A 17981-nucleotide genomic window follows, 5' to 3' on the forward strand; every position below is an offset into this window, starting at 1 on the left:
CCAGCCTCTGTTAAGGCTCATTCCACTTGGTCTGTGGGCCCTTCTTGGGCTGCTAGCCGTGGCGCCTCTGCTGTTCAGCTGTGTAAGGCGGCCACCTGGTCTTCCATTCAGACTTTTTTGAGGTTCTATGCGTTTGACACCTTTGCCTCTCAGGATGCATCCTTTGGGCGCCGGGTTCTCCTATCAGCACAGGAGCATCCCCGCCCTTAGTTGGACTGCTTTGGGACATCCCCAAGGTCACCCTGTGGACCCCTATGGACCCTGAAGTAGAAAATGATATGGTAAGAACCTACCTTTTTGTTATCTCTTTTTCTTCGAAGTCCATAGGGTCCACAGGGCACCTGCCCTGACACACCTTACTTCATATGGCCTGTGTTACTGGTCACCGGTTTCCCAGCTCCTTCTCTGTGAGCGTGGTTCTTGAGTGTTCCATTCTTTTATTCTCTCTCTCTTTCCTCCTCCGGCCTTTGGCTACGTACAAACTGAGGTACCTCTGGCACTGGGGCGGGGTTATAGGGAGAGTGCATTAGGGAGCAATAGGGGGTATAGAGGAGGATGGACCCAAGTGCATCCTGGGAGCAGCTAAAAGCTTTAACTCCGTGGTGCCCGAGGATCCAGGATCCAGCTATACCCCAAGGTCACCCTGTGGACCCTATGGACTTCGTAGAAACAGAGATAACAAAGGTAAGTTCTTACCATATCTCTTGTTTTCTCAAGACTGTGTGCCCTAGCCATTGGCACTTCCTTATATCCCTCCAGGCATTAACAATAATTGTTTAATTGCTTAAACACACCAGATGATCATACATCATTTGATCGGTATCTTACTTCATTTATCAGAGTTAAAACCTTATAGTAATACATATATGAAGAGCTAGAGGTTTACATTTGATAATCCACATCATATAAAAATAATAAATAATACATATTAAATGATAAAGAATTTTTTTTTTAATAAAATAACAATATGTTTTAATGAAAATTTTTTAAAGAAATTTATAAGAAAGCCTCCTGTTTGCATTAGTTTTAATACCTCACTAGTGTACCAAACCAGTAAAGCGGCTATTACATATTTGTATTAGTCATCTATGACCGCATAGCCAACACTTTAGCTGTAAGAATCAATACTTCAAATCATAGAAATGTTATTTGTTATCAATAGCATAAACAATCTTGTTTATAAACTATCTATATTCCTATATTTTAATAGGCAACAAAAATGTACATACTACTTCTCAAGGTAACGTTTCAATAGATCACTAGTGTATAACACACGACTGATCGAATTTGGTTAATAGTATAGAGTTGCGGATACAACCTATGTACATATGTACACACACAGGTGTGAACACATATATGTAAATATATACACAGACACGTGAATGCACACATACACATACATACACACATGCACGTGCAAACATCGCACTGAAACATCAAAAGATGAACCCGATGAACAGAAGGAACTGTTAATCTCTATATGGGTCGCTTCGAGGAGGAATACATCTGGAGCGGCCCATAGAGATAATCTGGTCCTCTGTGGCCGTTTTATTGATGATTTATTCATAATTTGGGATGGGGGTTTAGAGAGAGCACTGGCATTTGTTAATTATCTTAATTCAAACACTTTTAACCTTAAATTCACACACACATTTAGTTATGATGCTATTAATTTTCTGGATATTGCATTTTCAATACAAGAGAGTTGTATAGTCCAGTCGAACTATATAAAATCGGTAGGGACTACCAACTATTTGCACTTCTCTAGTGGCCACTACCAAGTATTAAGACTTAGACGTAATTGTCAAGGTGATGAGGATTTTTTTAAACAGATGGAAGAAATGTTGCTTCATTTTGAAAGAAGAGGGTACCCACTAGATTTACTCCATAAAACCAGGGAGTATGCCAAAACTATAAATAGAGTAGATCTTCTCATGGACAAACCCAAGGGAGTGATAGACAACGGTCAGGATAGGAAGAACTATAAGAAGAGAGGGTTTAAAGAAGTAGTTGGATTGGAAGAAGAAAGATTATTGTATATATCTAAATTCAACTGTAAATCAGGGAATATTAAGAAGATTATTAACAAAAACCTGTCCATATTGAACGAAGATTGTGTTCTGAGAACCTGTTTAATAAACCTAGAGTCATTTTTAAAAATAATTCGAATTTGAAGAACATGTTGGCACCAAGTGAACTTAGATCACTTAAGAGCAACCAGAGGGGTAATACATGGCTAACATCTGGACTGTCAGGCAACTATAGATGCAACAAAAAAGTGTGTTTGACGTGTAAACACACACTAAATCGTGCGACTAGTATCACATCAAATGTGAATGGTGATACTTTCCCGATTAAACAATATATTAACTGTGATTCTACATACTGCGTATATGTTTTACAGTGTTCATGTTCCCTGCAATATGTGGGTAGGACCACGAGATCAATAAAATGTAGATTTAGGGAACATAGACACAATATTATAAATAAATTATCTACGCATAGTGTATCACGTCATTTTTTGCATTGTCATAAAAGTGATCCATCGAGCCTGACAGTTGTAGGAGTAGAGCATATCAAAGTCACAACAAGAGGGGGAAATAGATTCCACCAACTGTGTATGAAAGAGTCAGCTTGGATCTTTAAATTAGATACTCTTTATCCTGCAGGACTAAATGAAGCACTAGATCATGTCTCATTTGATTGAATTTGAAATTAATCCAACCAGTCGAGTTAGATCAGCAACGTATTGCCATTCTACTATTGATAGGGGAGAGATCGATGTGGCGAGGGACGTCTGTCGCCGTCTTCATCGATTATCGCCTCCTATAGTTTATATGGTAGGCATTAGGATCTCATATGAGCACTATACTTATTTAATTTTTTACGATCATCGTATTATCACTTCTTGTTCCTATACAGTGAGTCATTCACTCTGAGGAAAGAGATATCTGAACTTTACAATTCAGAATCTAACATTTATTAGTGTGTGTAATATGGGTTTATGTTCATGTGTGCTAGATACATATAGTTATATGTACATGTATGATTATATGGTTCCTTTCTATTTCTTTCTGGGTAGTGCATATCTACATTAACATACAGTTCATTCTGTTCATCGGGTTCATCTTTTGATGTTTCAGTGCGATGTTTGCACGTGCATGTGTGTATGTATGTGTATGTGTGCATTCACGTGTCTGTGTATATATATATACATATATGTGTTCACACCTGTGTGTGTACATAGGTTGTATCCGCAACTCTATACTATTAACCAAATTCGATCAGTCGTGTGTTATGCACTAGTGATCTATTGAAACGTTACCTTGAGAAGTAGTATGTACAGTTTTGTTGCCTATTAAAATATAGGAATATAGATAGTTTATAGACAATAGATTGTTTATGCTATTGATAACAAATAACATTTCTACGATTTGAAGTATTGATTCTTACAGCTAAAGTGTTGGCTGTGCGGTCATAGATGACTAATACAAATATGTAATAGCCGCTTTACTGGTTTGGTACACTAGTGAGGTATTAAAACTAATGCAAACAGGAGGCTTTCTTATAAATTTCTTACAAATTTTTTCATTAAAACATATTATTTTATTAAAAAAAAAATTTCTTTATCATTTAATATGTATTATTTATTATTTTTATAAGATGTGGATTATCAAATGTAAACCTCTAGCTCTTCATATATGTATTACTATTAGGGATGTGCAGGCACATCCCTAATTACTATAAGGTTTTAACTCTGATAAATGAAGTAAGATACTGATCAAATGATGTATGATCATCTGGTGTGTTTAAGCAATTAAACAATTATTGTTAATGCCTGGAGGGATATAAGGAAGTGCCAATGGCTAGGGCACACAGTCTTGAGAAAGTCCCCGTTTTTACGGGACGAAACGCGTTGACGTCATTATCCAGGCATCTGAGATTGTTTCACAGCACATTTCCACCTGCTGCACGCTATTTCGGAGGATCTCTATAAGGTGTAAGGTGCCGATTCATCCCTGGAGCTTACCGCCAGCCGTTACACAGCAACCGCTCTACAAGCAGCTTTGGCCTTCGGCTGCACGGCAGTTGATTCCATCTAGCCGCGGATATACAGCATTCAGACGGGCTGAGCTGGGACGGACATCAGTGGGGCCACAGATATCCAGGGGTGAGATACTCCAGTTGTCCATTTTCCACCTTTACACTCTCCAGCGTGACCACATTTCACACTGGGACGCCAGTAGTGATTGCAATTTAAGCAGCGGAATTGAGCTGCCTTACCATTGGAAACAATTTGCTACATTAGAACACTGTGCTGTAGAAACCTCAGTGATATAGTATCGAGCCACACTCTCACAATAATGCATCAAAGTTAGAGTTTTATGATTTCTGTAATTTTCTATATGATTGACATTTTTCTATATAACTGATTTTACTCATGTACATTTGACTGCAAGTATTGGTGTTTATATGTGGATTATATTGTATTAAAATATCAGAATCATTTTATTTAAAAGCCTCCTGTTTATTAAACAGACAGCAAACCTGATATAGAGATTTCAATTTGAGAATTTAGCAGTGCATAGCGCAGTAAAAATCTATTTTTTTCAGTTATTGGAGATGAGATCATCTCCAAGCGCCGGCTCTTCCTACGCTGGGAACGGGACCCGGTTTGCATAGACCCGGGTTACCCATTCACACTGCACCTTGAGCCAGGTTGAACCCGCGTTCAGCCCTGCTTGTTACCTGGGTTAAAATGCTGGGTCGCTCGATTTAGCTGGGCCCTTTCACGCTGAACAATATTTCGGGTTGCTGCACGTTCACGTTGAATAACTTGTGATATTGCTGGCAATGTGAAACTGGTAATAGAAAGAGTACTGCTTGTAGTGTATGTACAGCAAATATCAGTGGTGGGGAGGTCCATGTATGTATCCTTCGCTGGCAGCTGAACTCACCAAAGGTACTTGAGGTGTGCTGGCAACACCTGGGTCAGGAATCAATGGCTGTGTTCATCATGGCTACCATCAGAAATTGTGGGGCCCAGGATACATGTAACAGGTAGTACCTCCTTATCATTCCCTACCACGGAATGTTGAACGCAAAGTTTCTACGAGCCCTGGCTCCCAGAGAAAGCACATGGTATGATGCCCCTTCCCACATGACTTGAACCCAGCACTTTCCACATTGACAGACAGGAATGGTTTATACTGACTTTTACAAATAGCTTCATATAGTTACAGCTTGCAGGCTTCCTTTGCAGAAGCAAATAGCTCTCAGTGTAAGATGTCTGTCTGCAGTGTGAGAGGTGGTGGGTTTGAGACCCTGGTATTTTGAATCTGAAATGTGTGAGTTAAATAAAGAAGGATGTGATTGAAGGTGCAAATATGCTCCTGCATTGACAGGAGCCTTCCTGTCTGTGTTAGCTTTGCTTGGGGTCAGAGGGGGGGTGGCCAGGGAGCAGAGGGGACGGAGTGATGGCCAGGGAGGAGATAGGGGAGGTGATCAGACTCGGAGAGGACTAGGGATGGCCATTGGTGTGGTTACCATCGATGGCAAAATAGCAAGAAGCCATTGATGGTTACCAACTATGTAATGGATGACCATCGATGGTTTCACCAAAGGATGGTCATCCATGTTCCTTGACTGACTGGCCCGTCGACCAATCAAAACCTGGGGGTTGGGCGTGCCGGGGGTTGAGCTATACTCTGTGTCCCGGCCCTTGGGAAAAACAAAAACATTCGGTTATGCTTGGACATCGATGAAGGGAAACCATCTGGTTCTCCCCCATCGATGGCAAAAGCATTCAACATCGGCCATAAACAATCGAGGATTATGAATCATCGATGGTCGATGGCCATCCTTGGAGAGGACATGCTAGGAATCAGAGAGCAGGAAGCTACCAGTAGCACCGCAAGTGTGACTGATTAAAACTGAAAATTGACAGGCACCACCAAACAGTGCCCCCTGCCTTGCCGTGGCACCTGTTGCACCACCCTAGTTACAACCCTGGTGAGCTGTTACATTTGGCGGCAGCCTTAGGTCCATTGTTCCCCTGCTGTGCTGAGTCCTATGGGTATATTTACTAAAGTTCGATTTTGATCTATTTAAAATCAATGAAAATCGATCAACATCAACACTGTGTTTCTGGGGCTAAATCGCACAAATACTAACAGACCTTTTTTGATATTTTTATTTTTTTTCAAGTATTTGTGAATGTGTGATTTAGCCCCAGAAATAACATTGATGTTGACCGATTTTGATTGATTTTCATCGATTTTAAATTGATTAAAATCAACCTTTACTAAAGTTTCCCCTTATAGTCTACTGTTTGCATGACTCAAACAGGCTGAATGGATAAGGGCTGTCCATCGACCATCAATGTTTGACAAACATCGATGATCAGGGGCTTAAGGTCAGTGGTTTTCCCATCAATGGTGGAGGGTTGATGATTTTAAAGCAATGTACCAAGCAGTGATTTTCAGTGATAGTGTGCAGAGACAATCATTGTTGTTTTATTTTCCCCAAGTTAACAAGTTAATGCTTTCTGGAGGTCGGGCAACAGTCACAGTTATCTGCGTGCAGCGCACACCACATTGCATGAGGAGGCAATGAGTGCCATGAAGCAGTAGGGGGTCTCACTTATTCCTGATGCATGCCGCAACATCCACGTTTAAATAAATTTGTACAAAGTTTGCATAGCTTTATATAAAATGACATAGACATGGAAGCTGTGTGGCATTTTCAGGTGATCACATAAAACCTACCTGTGTTCCGATACTCATTTGAGGTTGAGAATCTATTTTAATAACTCTTATTTTATGTTTTAGATTGATGAGATTGAAGCTTTGTCTTCTATCTATGGGGATGACTGGTGTGTAATAGATGAAGCTGCAAGAATATTTTGTATAAATATCTCCAACTCGTCAGATCAACCTCAATGGACACTTTGTTTACAGGTAGCAAAGAAAAGGGAACAGATTATTGTTGTCACATTTAAATTTAGATTGTTTAACATAAAAAAAATAAGTAGCAATTAGCCAGACATACAGACGCGAACAAATTTGTTAGTACCCTTCCAAAAAAGAACCCACATTTTTATCTGAAATACAGAATTGTCCTCACACATCTAGCTTCAATATACCTTGCGTGGCGTGAGATGCCTGGCGCACGTGAGTGGTGTGCTACTTGGACACACCAGCAGACTGTGCTGATTATACAAGTGTCGCATATAAAATGAATCGGTGCAGTCTCCTGGAGGTGCAGCCTAGTCACATTGCGACTAAGATGCATTTTTGGCAAAAAAGACTCCCAGTGCTTGCACAGTCGCACGGGATCTGCTGCACAGAGAGGGATTGTTTGGTGCGACTGCAGCAATGTGATGTGTGAGGACATGTCGGTAACTTGAAAGTGACTAAAATAATTGGCATCCATTGTATTATTTTAATGGCTAGCTATTTTATTTCTGTGGGGATTGGGCTTATAGGAGGGAGGGTTTTCTCTTTCTGGGTTGTAATTTGATGTTTTTGTTATAAAATGACAAATTTTATAAATAAACGCAATTTAAAATAATTGGCACCCATCATTGTTTTTTCCATATATAATAGACTTTGCATTTGATTTTAGATTTAACAGAATATTTTAAATAATAAAACAAATGAAAGTGACATGGACAAAAACTATGGAACCTTTAACCTAATATTTTGTTGCACAACCTTTAGAGACCATCACTGCAAGCAGGTGCTTTCTGTAACTCAATAAAACTGTACCTGTCACCAAGTAGTTTGGCCAATTTTCCTGAGCAAACTGCTCCAGCTGCCTCTGGTTTTATGGGTACCTTCCCCAGACTGCATTTTTCCAGCTTTTTCCATAGATGTTTGATAAGAATCAGATCACGGCTTATAAAAGTCGAATGTTTTGGTATTATCCATTTTTGGGTTCTTATAGCTGTGTGCTTTGGGCCATTATCATGTTGGAGGACCCATGACCCTTGAGTAAGACAGAGCTTTCCTACACTGGACAGAATGTTTCACTACAAAGTGCCTTGAGAGTCTTGAGATTTCATTGTGCCGTGTACAGATTCAAGACACCCCGTGCCATGTGCAGCAAACCAGCCCCAAACCAGGCTCCTTTGTTGTCACAGTACTATAGGTATGTTTTTTTTTGTTGTTTTTTTTTGAAAGTTTCATTTTTTCGTCTTTGAACATAGAGCTGATATGATTCGCCAAAGAGCTCCAGTTTTGACTCACTGTCCAAAGGACATTTTCCAGTAGCATTGTGGCTTGTTAATATTAATGTTAGCAAATTCCAGTCTGACTTTTTTATTTTGTTTGTTTCAAAAGTCCTCCTGGGTTTTCTTCCGTGAAGAACAATGGGCCTGATTCAGAGCCGAACGCTCTGAATCAGTACCCTCCTCCATGAAAATGGAGTGGCCTCCTGCGAGCGCCCATGATGATGGTCGCGATGGTCTTGACCATCGCGACCATCGGGCTTGCGACGGAGACCCTGCGGTAGGGTCTCGCTGCCGCAAGCCCTGGAGTGATTTTGGCTCTATCAGAGCCAAAGTCATTCCCACTGACATCACTAGTGATGTCAGTGGGGCCGGCTTCAGACGGTAGGCGTTCCCATGGGAACGCCTCCGTCTGGCATGCACGCCCACCAATCAACATCTATAGCACGCCCCCTTTGGTGCGAGACCCGGAGCGATGGAGAGCGCGTCGCTTGCCGGGTCTCACAGATGCGCACGACGGAGCTCCCTCCGTCGTGCGCATGCGCAGTGGGGGAACATCGACCCGCTTGCGAGCGTCCTATGTCACTCAAAAAGTGTTGGATGGTGTGATCAGACACTGGCGTTCCTTGATCTTGGAGTTTAGCTTATATCTCTTTTGAGGTTTTCTTTGTCTCTTTTTCTAACATTCTCACTATCCTTCTGTTTAATGGGGTCGATTTTCCTCTTTTGGCCAGGTCCAGGGAGGTTGGCTACAGTCCAATGTACTTTAAACTTCTGCTTGAGGTTAAGGCTAAAAGACCATCTCAAGCTGCTTGAGATGGTCTTTTCGCCTTTACCTTTAACGAGCTTGTATATAATTTTATTTCTGACCTCCTCCTTTGGTTTCTCTGGTCCCATGTTTAGTGTGGTGCACATTATGGTACCAAACAGCAGAGGGCCTGATTCAGAGATGGATTGTAATGCGATCTTAGCTCTTTTCGTATGGAAAGCAGCAGCGAAAATATACTAATGCTTCAAAAGATCACCCGAGCATACGGACGCCCACTGCTGCCTTCTTACCTGCGTATGACGTCGCATACCTGCATAACAATCTGTAACATCGACACACATGGAGAGGCCGTCTTGCGAGGGACTGGTTATTATTCTACTTTCTTTCTGGTTCAGAAGCCGATTGGATCTCATTGGCCTATCCTCAATCTCAAATCCCTGAACAAATTCCTAAAAATACCTAGGTTCAGGATGGCTACCCTATGCTCCATCATCCTAGCTATGGAGTCTGGGGACTTTATGGTATCACTGGATATTCAGGTCGCATACCTACATGTACCTATAATGCCCTCTCATCAGCGATATCTCCGGTTTGCTATGCCATAGCAACACTTCCAATTTTCAGGATCTGCCCTTTGGACTGTCTACAGCCCCACCTGGGTTTTACCAGAATTATGGCTTTTATGACAGCCCACCTGCACAGGGTATTCAACTGCTACTATATCTGGACAGCTGCTCTTAGCAGGATCCCCAGAGGTCCTTCAAGCCATTTCCAGTTAACCATTGCTTTCATTCGCAAGCACGGATGGTTAATCAACTGGAAAAAAGTCCTCCCTGGATCCCTCACAAAGAATGATTCATCTGGGAGCCCTCCTGGACGTAGAATCTTTCTGACGTCAGACAAGATCTCCACTCTTCAACTACGAGTGCACAGATGTCTCCAGAGTCAACGAGTGTCCATACACTCAGTAATGCTGGTTCTGGAATCCATGGAGTCCACCTTCAACATGGTGGAATATGCTCAGTTCCATTCCAGGCCTTTGCAGAAACTGATCCTCTCCAGGTGGGACTGGTTTATCCATTGGTTCAATGTTCAGACTATAATGCTCTCTCTGGAGGTGCGTCTGTCTCTATCTGGGTGGCTATAGCCATCTCATCTAATAAGGTCGCCCCTTTTTGGATCCTGGACTGGGTAATCCTTACAACGGACGCCAGTCTCCGGGGCTGGGGCGCAGTGACTGATCTGCACTCCTTTCAGGGCCGTTGGTCATCGGTCGTTTCAACCCTGCCAATCTACATATTGGAACTTCGAGCTATCTAAGGGACCTCAAACTGGCCCTACACATTCTTTACGGTAAACCTGTACAGGTTCAGTCCGACTGTGTCTCAACAGTGACTTACATCAAGGAGGCACTCGAAGTTGGGCAGCTATGACAGAAGTGTCACACATTCTAACATGGGCCGAGGGTCACCTTCCGGCCATCTCTGCAGTGTTCATTCCGGGAGTTCTCAATGGGAAGCAGACTTTTTCAGCCATCACGACGTGCATCCCGGGGACCTGTCTCTTCACCAAGAGGTGTTTCAACTCCTAGTGAGCAGATGGGGCCTCCCAGTGGTGGCCCTTATGGCCTCCCGACACAATCACAAATGCCGGTGTACGGGTCCAGATTAGCGAAACAATCTTCGGAGACGCATTGTCAGTGACGTGGACCTTCAAATTTGTGTACATGTTCCCTCTGGTCTCCCTTCTTCCTCGAGTTCTTCGGAAGTTCAATCAAGACTGAGGTACTGTCCTGCTGGTGGCTCCACCTTGACCCAGACGTAACTGGTACTTCGTTTTTACGGAGTCTCTCCGTCCACTCTCCGTTTATGCTGCCTCAATGTCTGGACCTGTTGTCTCAGGGTTCATTGCCTTTCCACAGACCTGGATAGTCTCTCTTTGACTGTGCCCATACTAAGGTCCGAAGGATTCTCAGGCTCTGTCATCAAGATGCTTAGAGTGCGTAAGCCAGCTTCTACTGGGATCTACCACAGAGTGTGGCATGCATATTTCTAATGGTATCGCACAAGCGTTTAGGATTTTCAAAGTCCTGGCATTCCTTCTAGCTGGATTGGGTCTAGCCTTCCTCCTGGCTTCCCTGGAAGTGCAGGTCTCGGCATTGTCAGTATGGTTCCAGCGTATAATTCTCCACTCCCAGGTATACAGACCTTCCTTAGGGGTGTTCTCTGTATTCTACCTTCCTTTGTCCGCCTAGGGGCTCCTTGGGATTTGGCAGTAGTTCTTCGGGCCCTCCAGGGGCCTTCCTTAGAACCACTAGTTTCGGTAAACCTTACGTGGTTTATAACTTAGACTCTCTTTCTTATGGCATTTGTATCTGCCAGGAGAATGTCAGAATGGGGGCGATTCCTGTGGCTCCCTCTTCTGGATATTTCACCTAGACAGGGCTGTGAGTTGCACTCGCCCTGTGTTTCTTCCTAGGGTGGTTTCTGAATCTACACACAGGAGGACCTTCCTGTTTCGCCCTCTATTGATGCTTATTCTACTCTGTCTGTGGGCCCCTCGTGGTGCCTCGACTGTTCAGCCTTGCATGGCAGCCACGTGGTCTTCCATCCAGACTTTTCTAAGGTTTTATGCATTAGATACCTTTGCCTCTCAGAATGCTTCCTTTGGGCGCCGGATTCCCCTCTCAGCGTAGGAGCATCCCCACCCTTATAAGGACTGCTTTGGGACATCCCCAAGGTCTCCCTGTGGAGCCTATGGACCATGAAGAAGAAAATGATATGGTAAGAACCTACCTTTTTGTTATCTCTCTTTCTTCGAAGTCCATAGGGTCCACAGGGCACCCGCCCTGACACACCTTACTTCATATGGCCTGTGTTACTGGTCACCGGTTTCCCGCCTCCTTCTCTGTGAGCGTGGTTCTTGAGTGTTCCATTCTTTTGTTCTCTCTCTCTTTCCTCCTCCGGCCTTTGGCTACGTACAAACTGAGGTACCTCTGGCACTGGGGCGGGGTTATAGGGAGAGTGCATTAGGGAGCTGAAAGCTTTAACTGTATGGTACCCGGATTTGGTTCCCCAACCTATACCCCCAAGGTCTCCCTGTGGACCCTATGGACTTCGAAGAAAGAGAGATAACAAAGGTAAGTTCTTACCATATCTCTCATTTTTAAAATGTGTCAGTGAGTAATGAATACAACTGTGCATCTGGTGGGTGAACTGGAAAATGTTAACTGTTTGGGGTCCTTAGGACCGAGTTTGAGAACCACTGATCTAGATCACAGGTTCTCAAACTTTGTCCTATTGACCCCAAACAGTGCATGTTTTCCAGGTTTCCTCACAGAATCACAAGTGAAATAGTTAGCTCCACCTGTGGATTTTTTTGAAATGTGTCAGTGAGTAATGAATACACCTGTGTACCTGGCAGGAGACTTGGAAAATGTGAACTGTGTGGGGTCCTAAGGACCGAGTTTGAGAACCACTGAACTAGATGATCTGGGAAACATGCACTTTTAGGGTTTGAGAAACACTGTTTAAATACATATAACAAAATAAGTATTTCAAAACACTAATCTTGAGTTTAAAATATTTTTCTTTTCTTTTTTTGTGCTAGGTGATTATACCGCCAGAATACCCAGCTGCTGCACCTCCTCTTTATCAACTGAAGTAAGTTCTGCAACCTAATTGCTAAGAGTTGCTGAGAGCTGTGTGTCCTGGACATGAATAACCTTAAAGGGTGGAAACACTTCCCAACAAAGTTGAAGCAATGGCTGGAGCATTGCAAATACACAAAGTGATAAATTGAACCTTGGCAAATCTTTTAGGTGTTTTTATTCAGCCCCGTTCTAGCATTCATCACCTCTGCTTCACTGGGTGTGTCTTTCTGGTGGCAAAGATCTTCTGTTTACCATCCCCAGTTGGTTGGTTCCACAGTCTGAGTAATTTAGTGACTATTAGCACTGATATGTTAGAGCTGTGACAGGGTGAACTTCCTCTATCACTCAGTCACATGCCCTAATTGACCACTCCTACTAATGTTACTTTTCTACATGCCAAACGCACAAAATATACAACTATCCAGGCATCCTCCCTTGTTGTGGCCAGGGGCGCCAAGAGAGGGAGGAGCAGGTACTAATTACGTGGGCCCTGGCTTGCTGAAGGGGCCCGGCGCCGCCCCCCCTCCCTCTTACATCACAGCAGCCCAGCACACACTGCTGTGTGCTGGGCTGCACTGGGCGGCTGCTAAGCAGCAACCGCAGGAGTCTCCTATGCCTGCGGAGAGAGCGATCACACTAATCGCACCCCCCACTGACTATGCGCCGTGCTGAGGGGCTCACAGCGCCCCCCTCCCCAGCGCAAAGCGGTGCTGCAGAAATGTTTTTTTTGTTTTGTTTTTCTAAGGAGGCGTGACTAGACCCCTCACCCTGCAGCAAAGATCACAGCCACACCCAACACCAACCACCCCTCACAGCAGTCAGCTTAGTACCCCTCACTACATGCTGAGCTGACTTTAATCCAAACATTTTTATAACACAGTCACTTACTTTTTAAAACTGGCTGGCTGGCTGGCTGTGCGTCTGCCCCAGCTATTTTGCAGCTCCTGCTGAAGCCTCCTCACTGTGCTTTGTGGGGGTGGTGCTGCAGGCTCTGCCTGCTGGACTCCACAAAGGCCCATGGGAGGAGGAGCGGCTGTGCATGCGCAGCAGCCCTTCTTCCAGAGAGCAGCGGCCATTTTTGTTCATGCCCAGTGCCCACTGTGCAGAGTCTGCTACTCTGCTCCAGCATCTGTGGACCTCCTTGCTTCCGCAGCCCCAGCCCGCTGTTGCTGGCAGTGAGCTGCCTGCTGCAGCTGCTGCCCGATCGGAGCTGAGATCTCCGATCGCGGCCCCCTAACAACTTGCAGAGCCCCGCCATCCAGGTGCCTGGCCCCTGCAACTGCCACCGGCTGTTGCGCCGCTGCCTGCTCACTCACTCTTTGCTGCTGCCGGGCCCAATCGGGGCCAAATGCAGGGGTGGGGTCGAGTGCCAGACTGAGCTCACTGGGGTTTTACTGGGGGAGACGGCAGTCATGCAGCCTCTAGGTAAAATCTGCCACTGGAGGTTACCTTCTTGTCTATGTTAAAATTAATTATTTGTATTATACAGGTCAATTCTCCAATATCCAAAATGCTTGGGAGCAAACGCATTTTGGATATCAGACTTTTCCGTATTTTGGGATAATAACATACCATAATGAGATATCTTGGGAATGAGACCCAATTCTAAACACTGAATGCGTTTATGTTTCATATAAACCATATACACACAGCCTGCAGGTCATTTTATACAATATTATTAATAATTTTGTGCATCAAACAAAGTTTGTGTACATACACAAAATGTATTTATATTTCATATACACATTATAAACAGAGCCTGAAGAATGTTATACAATATGTTTTATCATTTTGTGCATTAACTGAAGTTTGTTTACAGTGAACCATTAAAAAGCAAATGTGTCACAATCTCAGTCACGCTAAGAAAAATTATGTTTTTTGGAATATTCCTTTTTTCTGCTATTTGGATATGGGAGACTCAACCTGTACTCGTAATTATAATGGAAAATGGTAACATATTGATATGATTTATCAAAAAAATTATTTCTATCAACTAATCTCTCAAATAGGTACTTGGCAAGAAGAACAAAAAGGGATTTTCGTAATATATTCAAGTATAATGTTCCTTTGCCCTTCCTCAGGGATTGCACACTCGGAATCGATAATTCTGTCTCACTTGTTACACTTTGAATAGGTGAAAAGTGGGGGAACGGCAGCTCACATAGTGGTCATTGATCTCTATGGAGAGGAACCAGTGCCGTGTAAACGACTGGCTTGGCAAGACAGATGGCAAAGCAGAGACAGGGAAAGTAGAGAATCTTCTATTTTTCTCCATTCCATTCACTCTGACCTCTCTCTACAGATAATACACAGAAATGAGAGAATACAGAATAACCTAATGAATATGTGCAAAATACCCTGTACATTCTGAACAGTAGTATATGGTACGTGACAGTCTTGTTTTGTGTGCTCATGCAGTGCTCCATGGCTCAGGGGAGACGATCGCTTGGCGTTGTCAAATCATTTGGAAGAAATTTACTTGTGAGTATTGAGAACACCATATATATTGGGCAAAATTTACTAAGAGACGGTTTCTATTCTATTCTAAACCCCGGGGGTTTGGTGGTGGTTTTGCAGCAGTTTCTAAATGACAGCCATGTTCTATTCTATTCTAAAATGGTGTTTTGATGGCAGTTTTGCAGCGGTTTTGGCCTTAGTAAATCTGCAGATAGCAAAACCGCCGCCAAACCACAGTCAAAACACATTTTAGAATAGAATAGAACATGGCTGTCATTTAGAAACTGCTGCAAAACCAAACCCCCAGGGTTTAGAATAGAATAGAAACCGCCACCAACCCCCCAGGGCTTAGAATAGACTAGAAACCGCCACCAAACCGCCGGGGTTTAGAATAGAATAGAAACCGCCACCAACCCCCCAGGGCTTAGAATAGACTAGAAACCGCCACCAAACCGCCGGGGTTTAGAATAGAATAGAAACCGCCGTCTAGTAAATTTTGCCCATTGTCTTTAAAAAGAAATTGCTTTTATTTTTTCCATGTATAAATAAAGTGAATACATTTTCTAAGCAACTTTTTCTATATTAACGCATGCAGCCATCAAGCGGAAACATATTACATGTGTAAAGTGAATACATTTAACTATATATTGCAAATTTCACACCTATGTTTGAAATTATATTTATTGAAAGGTTCACACAAAATAATAGAACAGTAAGTTCAAAATACAAAAGAATTCCATTTATTTTTTATTTCACTATAGAACAGGAAGAGATTTAACCGGTTTCCTGGTGAACTCTTATCAGACATCTCAGTTTTTGGGTGAAGTAAGATCGGTGTAATAATTTAAAGTTCATCTCTGCATAGGACGAGGAGACCAATTGGTGATTTTAACCTTTCACACCTATGTTAATAAACAATAGGCAACACTGAAGAGGATCGGTATGATTTTCCAACAATTGTAAATAATGTTAGTTAAAGCTATGTAACCGTGACGGCACTATGACTTTAAACATGATGGTAAAGCATCATGTTTAAAGTTATAATGCCGACCTGGTTACAATGCTTTACCGAACATTAATGCCATGATGGCATAGTGTGCGTGACATTATTAATGCCATGATGGCATAGTGTGCGTGACAATGTCATTGTTGACTCTGTGAATGTCGGCAAATGAATTACTTCCTTTGTCACGTTGTGCTTACAAGCACAAATGAGAATCAATCCTACAGCTACTTTTTGAGTTGTTCAGCTCTTGCAAACCTGATCTGTGGGTGATCAATTAGAATTCTTAGTAGTAATTTGGGACAACACACAAAGTAATACTACAACCAGATCTCTGTTTAACTATAACCATTATCTTCTGTATGATAATTTGCTAAATTTCCTCTTTCTTAGGGGTCTATCCAGCAACAATGTGATATTGTCCCAAATTTTTTGTTATGATTTTTTTTTAGTTTTCGCTGATATTCAGCTATAAACCTCCCTTGGATAGCCGTTGCATTAACATGCTGTCTCTGCAAAATTCCCACAGGTAGTCTGTTTATTTTTTTTCAGTCATCCGAAAACACTGTCCTGCATTGCACATGCCCCATTTGCGCAGCATATATATATTGTACGGTCTGGTGCACCGTCCAGTGCACGTTAGTGCATGAGGGGAAGACTGAAACTAGCATTTCCATATTGCCACTACTGCGGCTCTGCAAAAATCACAACCACAGCTGCAGTAGCGTCCACCTTTGAATCAGGCCCATAGTCACATAGGAGGACACTTAAGGTGTGCAAAATTGTGACCACTGTGGAACAGAATCAAGCACTTAATGTCATTGTGTTGCAAGCTCATGTGTGTGATTGTTTTCTGCTTTTTTTTTGCCAATTTTTTTTTTTAATTTTTTTACATTTTTATCAAATTCATTATTAAGGCGTATTGGTGCAAAGACATGGCTAAATAATCAGAAATCATCCTTCTCACCAAATTGCTGGAGCAATGAAGAGTTTACATATCTTATAAGTAGAGTGTTCCTTCAGCCTTTAGGGCTGTACACACAGGCATTATATATTTGCATATATTATATATTCTATTAATATTTTTCTTAATTTACCTTAATCTTTTTTTTTATATTTTTTACATAAGAACTAGAGGTAGTACTAGTGACTATATCTTGTCTGTGAATAACAGGAAAGAGATGTTTTCAATCCAGATAGTTTTAGCTGTTTTGTTCTTCTAAAGTCATTGAATATGTTGTTTTGGGATTATAGGCAAAATCTTGGCGAGAACATCCTCTATCAATGGGTGGAAAAGATCAGAGAATTTCTGGTGGAGAAATCAAAGACATCGGTTGCAGGTTGTCAATGAGAAACATGTTGTGAGCCATAACATTGTCCGGTCCAGAAAATCAATCTCAACCCTCTGAATGCTCAAACCTACAGCTATAAGAACACAAATGCTGCCAATGTAAAGCAGGGGTGTCCCCAACCGTAAAAAAGATAATCAAAATAAACAAAAATAATTAGCATAGAGCACAATTCCTCATTCATGTAAATGATTCATAATAATTATATAGATATCTAAAATATGCAAATAATATTCTGCAATTAAAATTTTACCATTTATTAATATAAAATATAAAATGCTAATAGAGATACAAAATAATTATAGCTTAATCTGCCGGTATAGTATAACCTCAATAGGAAATATATAAAATATATATAAAAAAAAATATATAAAATGCTAATAGAGATACAAAATAATTCTTGTTTATCTGCCGGTATAGTATAACCTCCATAGGAACTACAGTATATAAATATTTTTAAAAATAATATAAAATGCTAACAGAGAAAATAATTATAGCTTAATCTGCCGGTATAGCATAAC

The 17981-nt window shown here is 42.1% G+C and overlaps 1 protein-coding gene across 2 annotated transcripts in view; it reads left to right on the plus strand.

The window, feature by feature from the left end:
* IMPACT (impact RWD domain protein) overlaps window positions 1-17981 on the plus strand; it is a 47039-nt gene that overhangs the window by 13393 nt on the left and 15665 nt on the right. The window contains exons 2-5 of one of the 2 annotated variants that reach the window (XM_088469787.1): window positions 6831-6959; window positions 12609-12661; window positions 15070-15132; window positions 17366-17451. In XM_088469787.1, coding sequence (XP_088325913.1) covers window positions 6831-6959; window positions 12609-12661; window positions 15070-15132; window positions 17366-17451 — 331 coding nt within the window. The remainder of the gene's footprint in view (window positions 1-6830; window positions 6960-12608; window positions 12662-15069; window positions 15133-17365; window positions 17452-17981) is intronic. The other variant, XM_088469788.1, reaches the window with a different exon arrangement.

The sequence above is a fragment of the Taudactylus pleione genome, unplaced genomic scaffold (genome assembly GCF_031769625.1).
Source record: "Taudactylus pleione unplaced genomic scaffold, aTauple2 ptg000093l, whole genome shotgun sequence".
NCBI classification, from domain to species: Eukaryota; Metazoa; Chordata; class Amphibia; order Anura; family Myobatrachidae; genus Taudactylus; species Taudactylus pleione.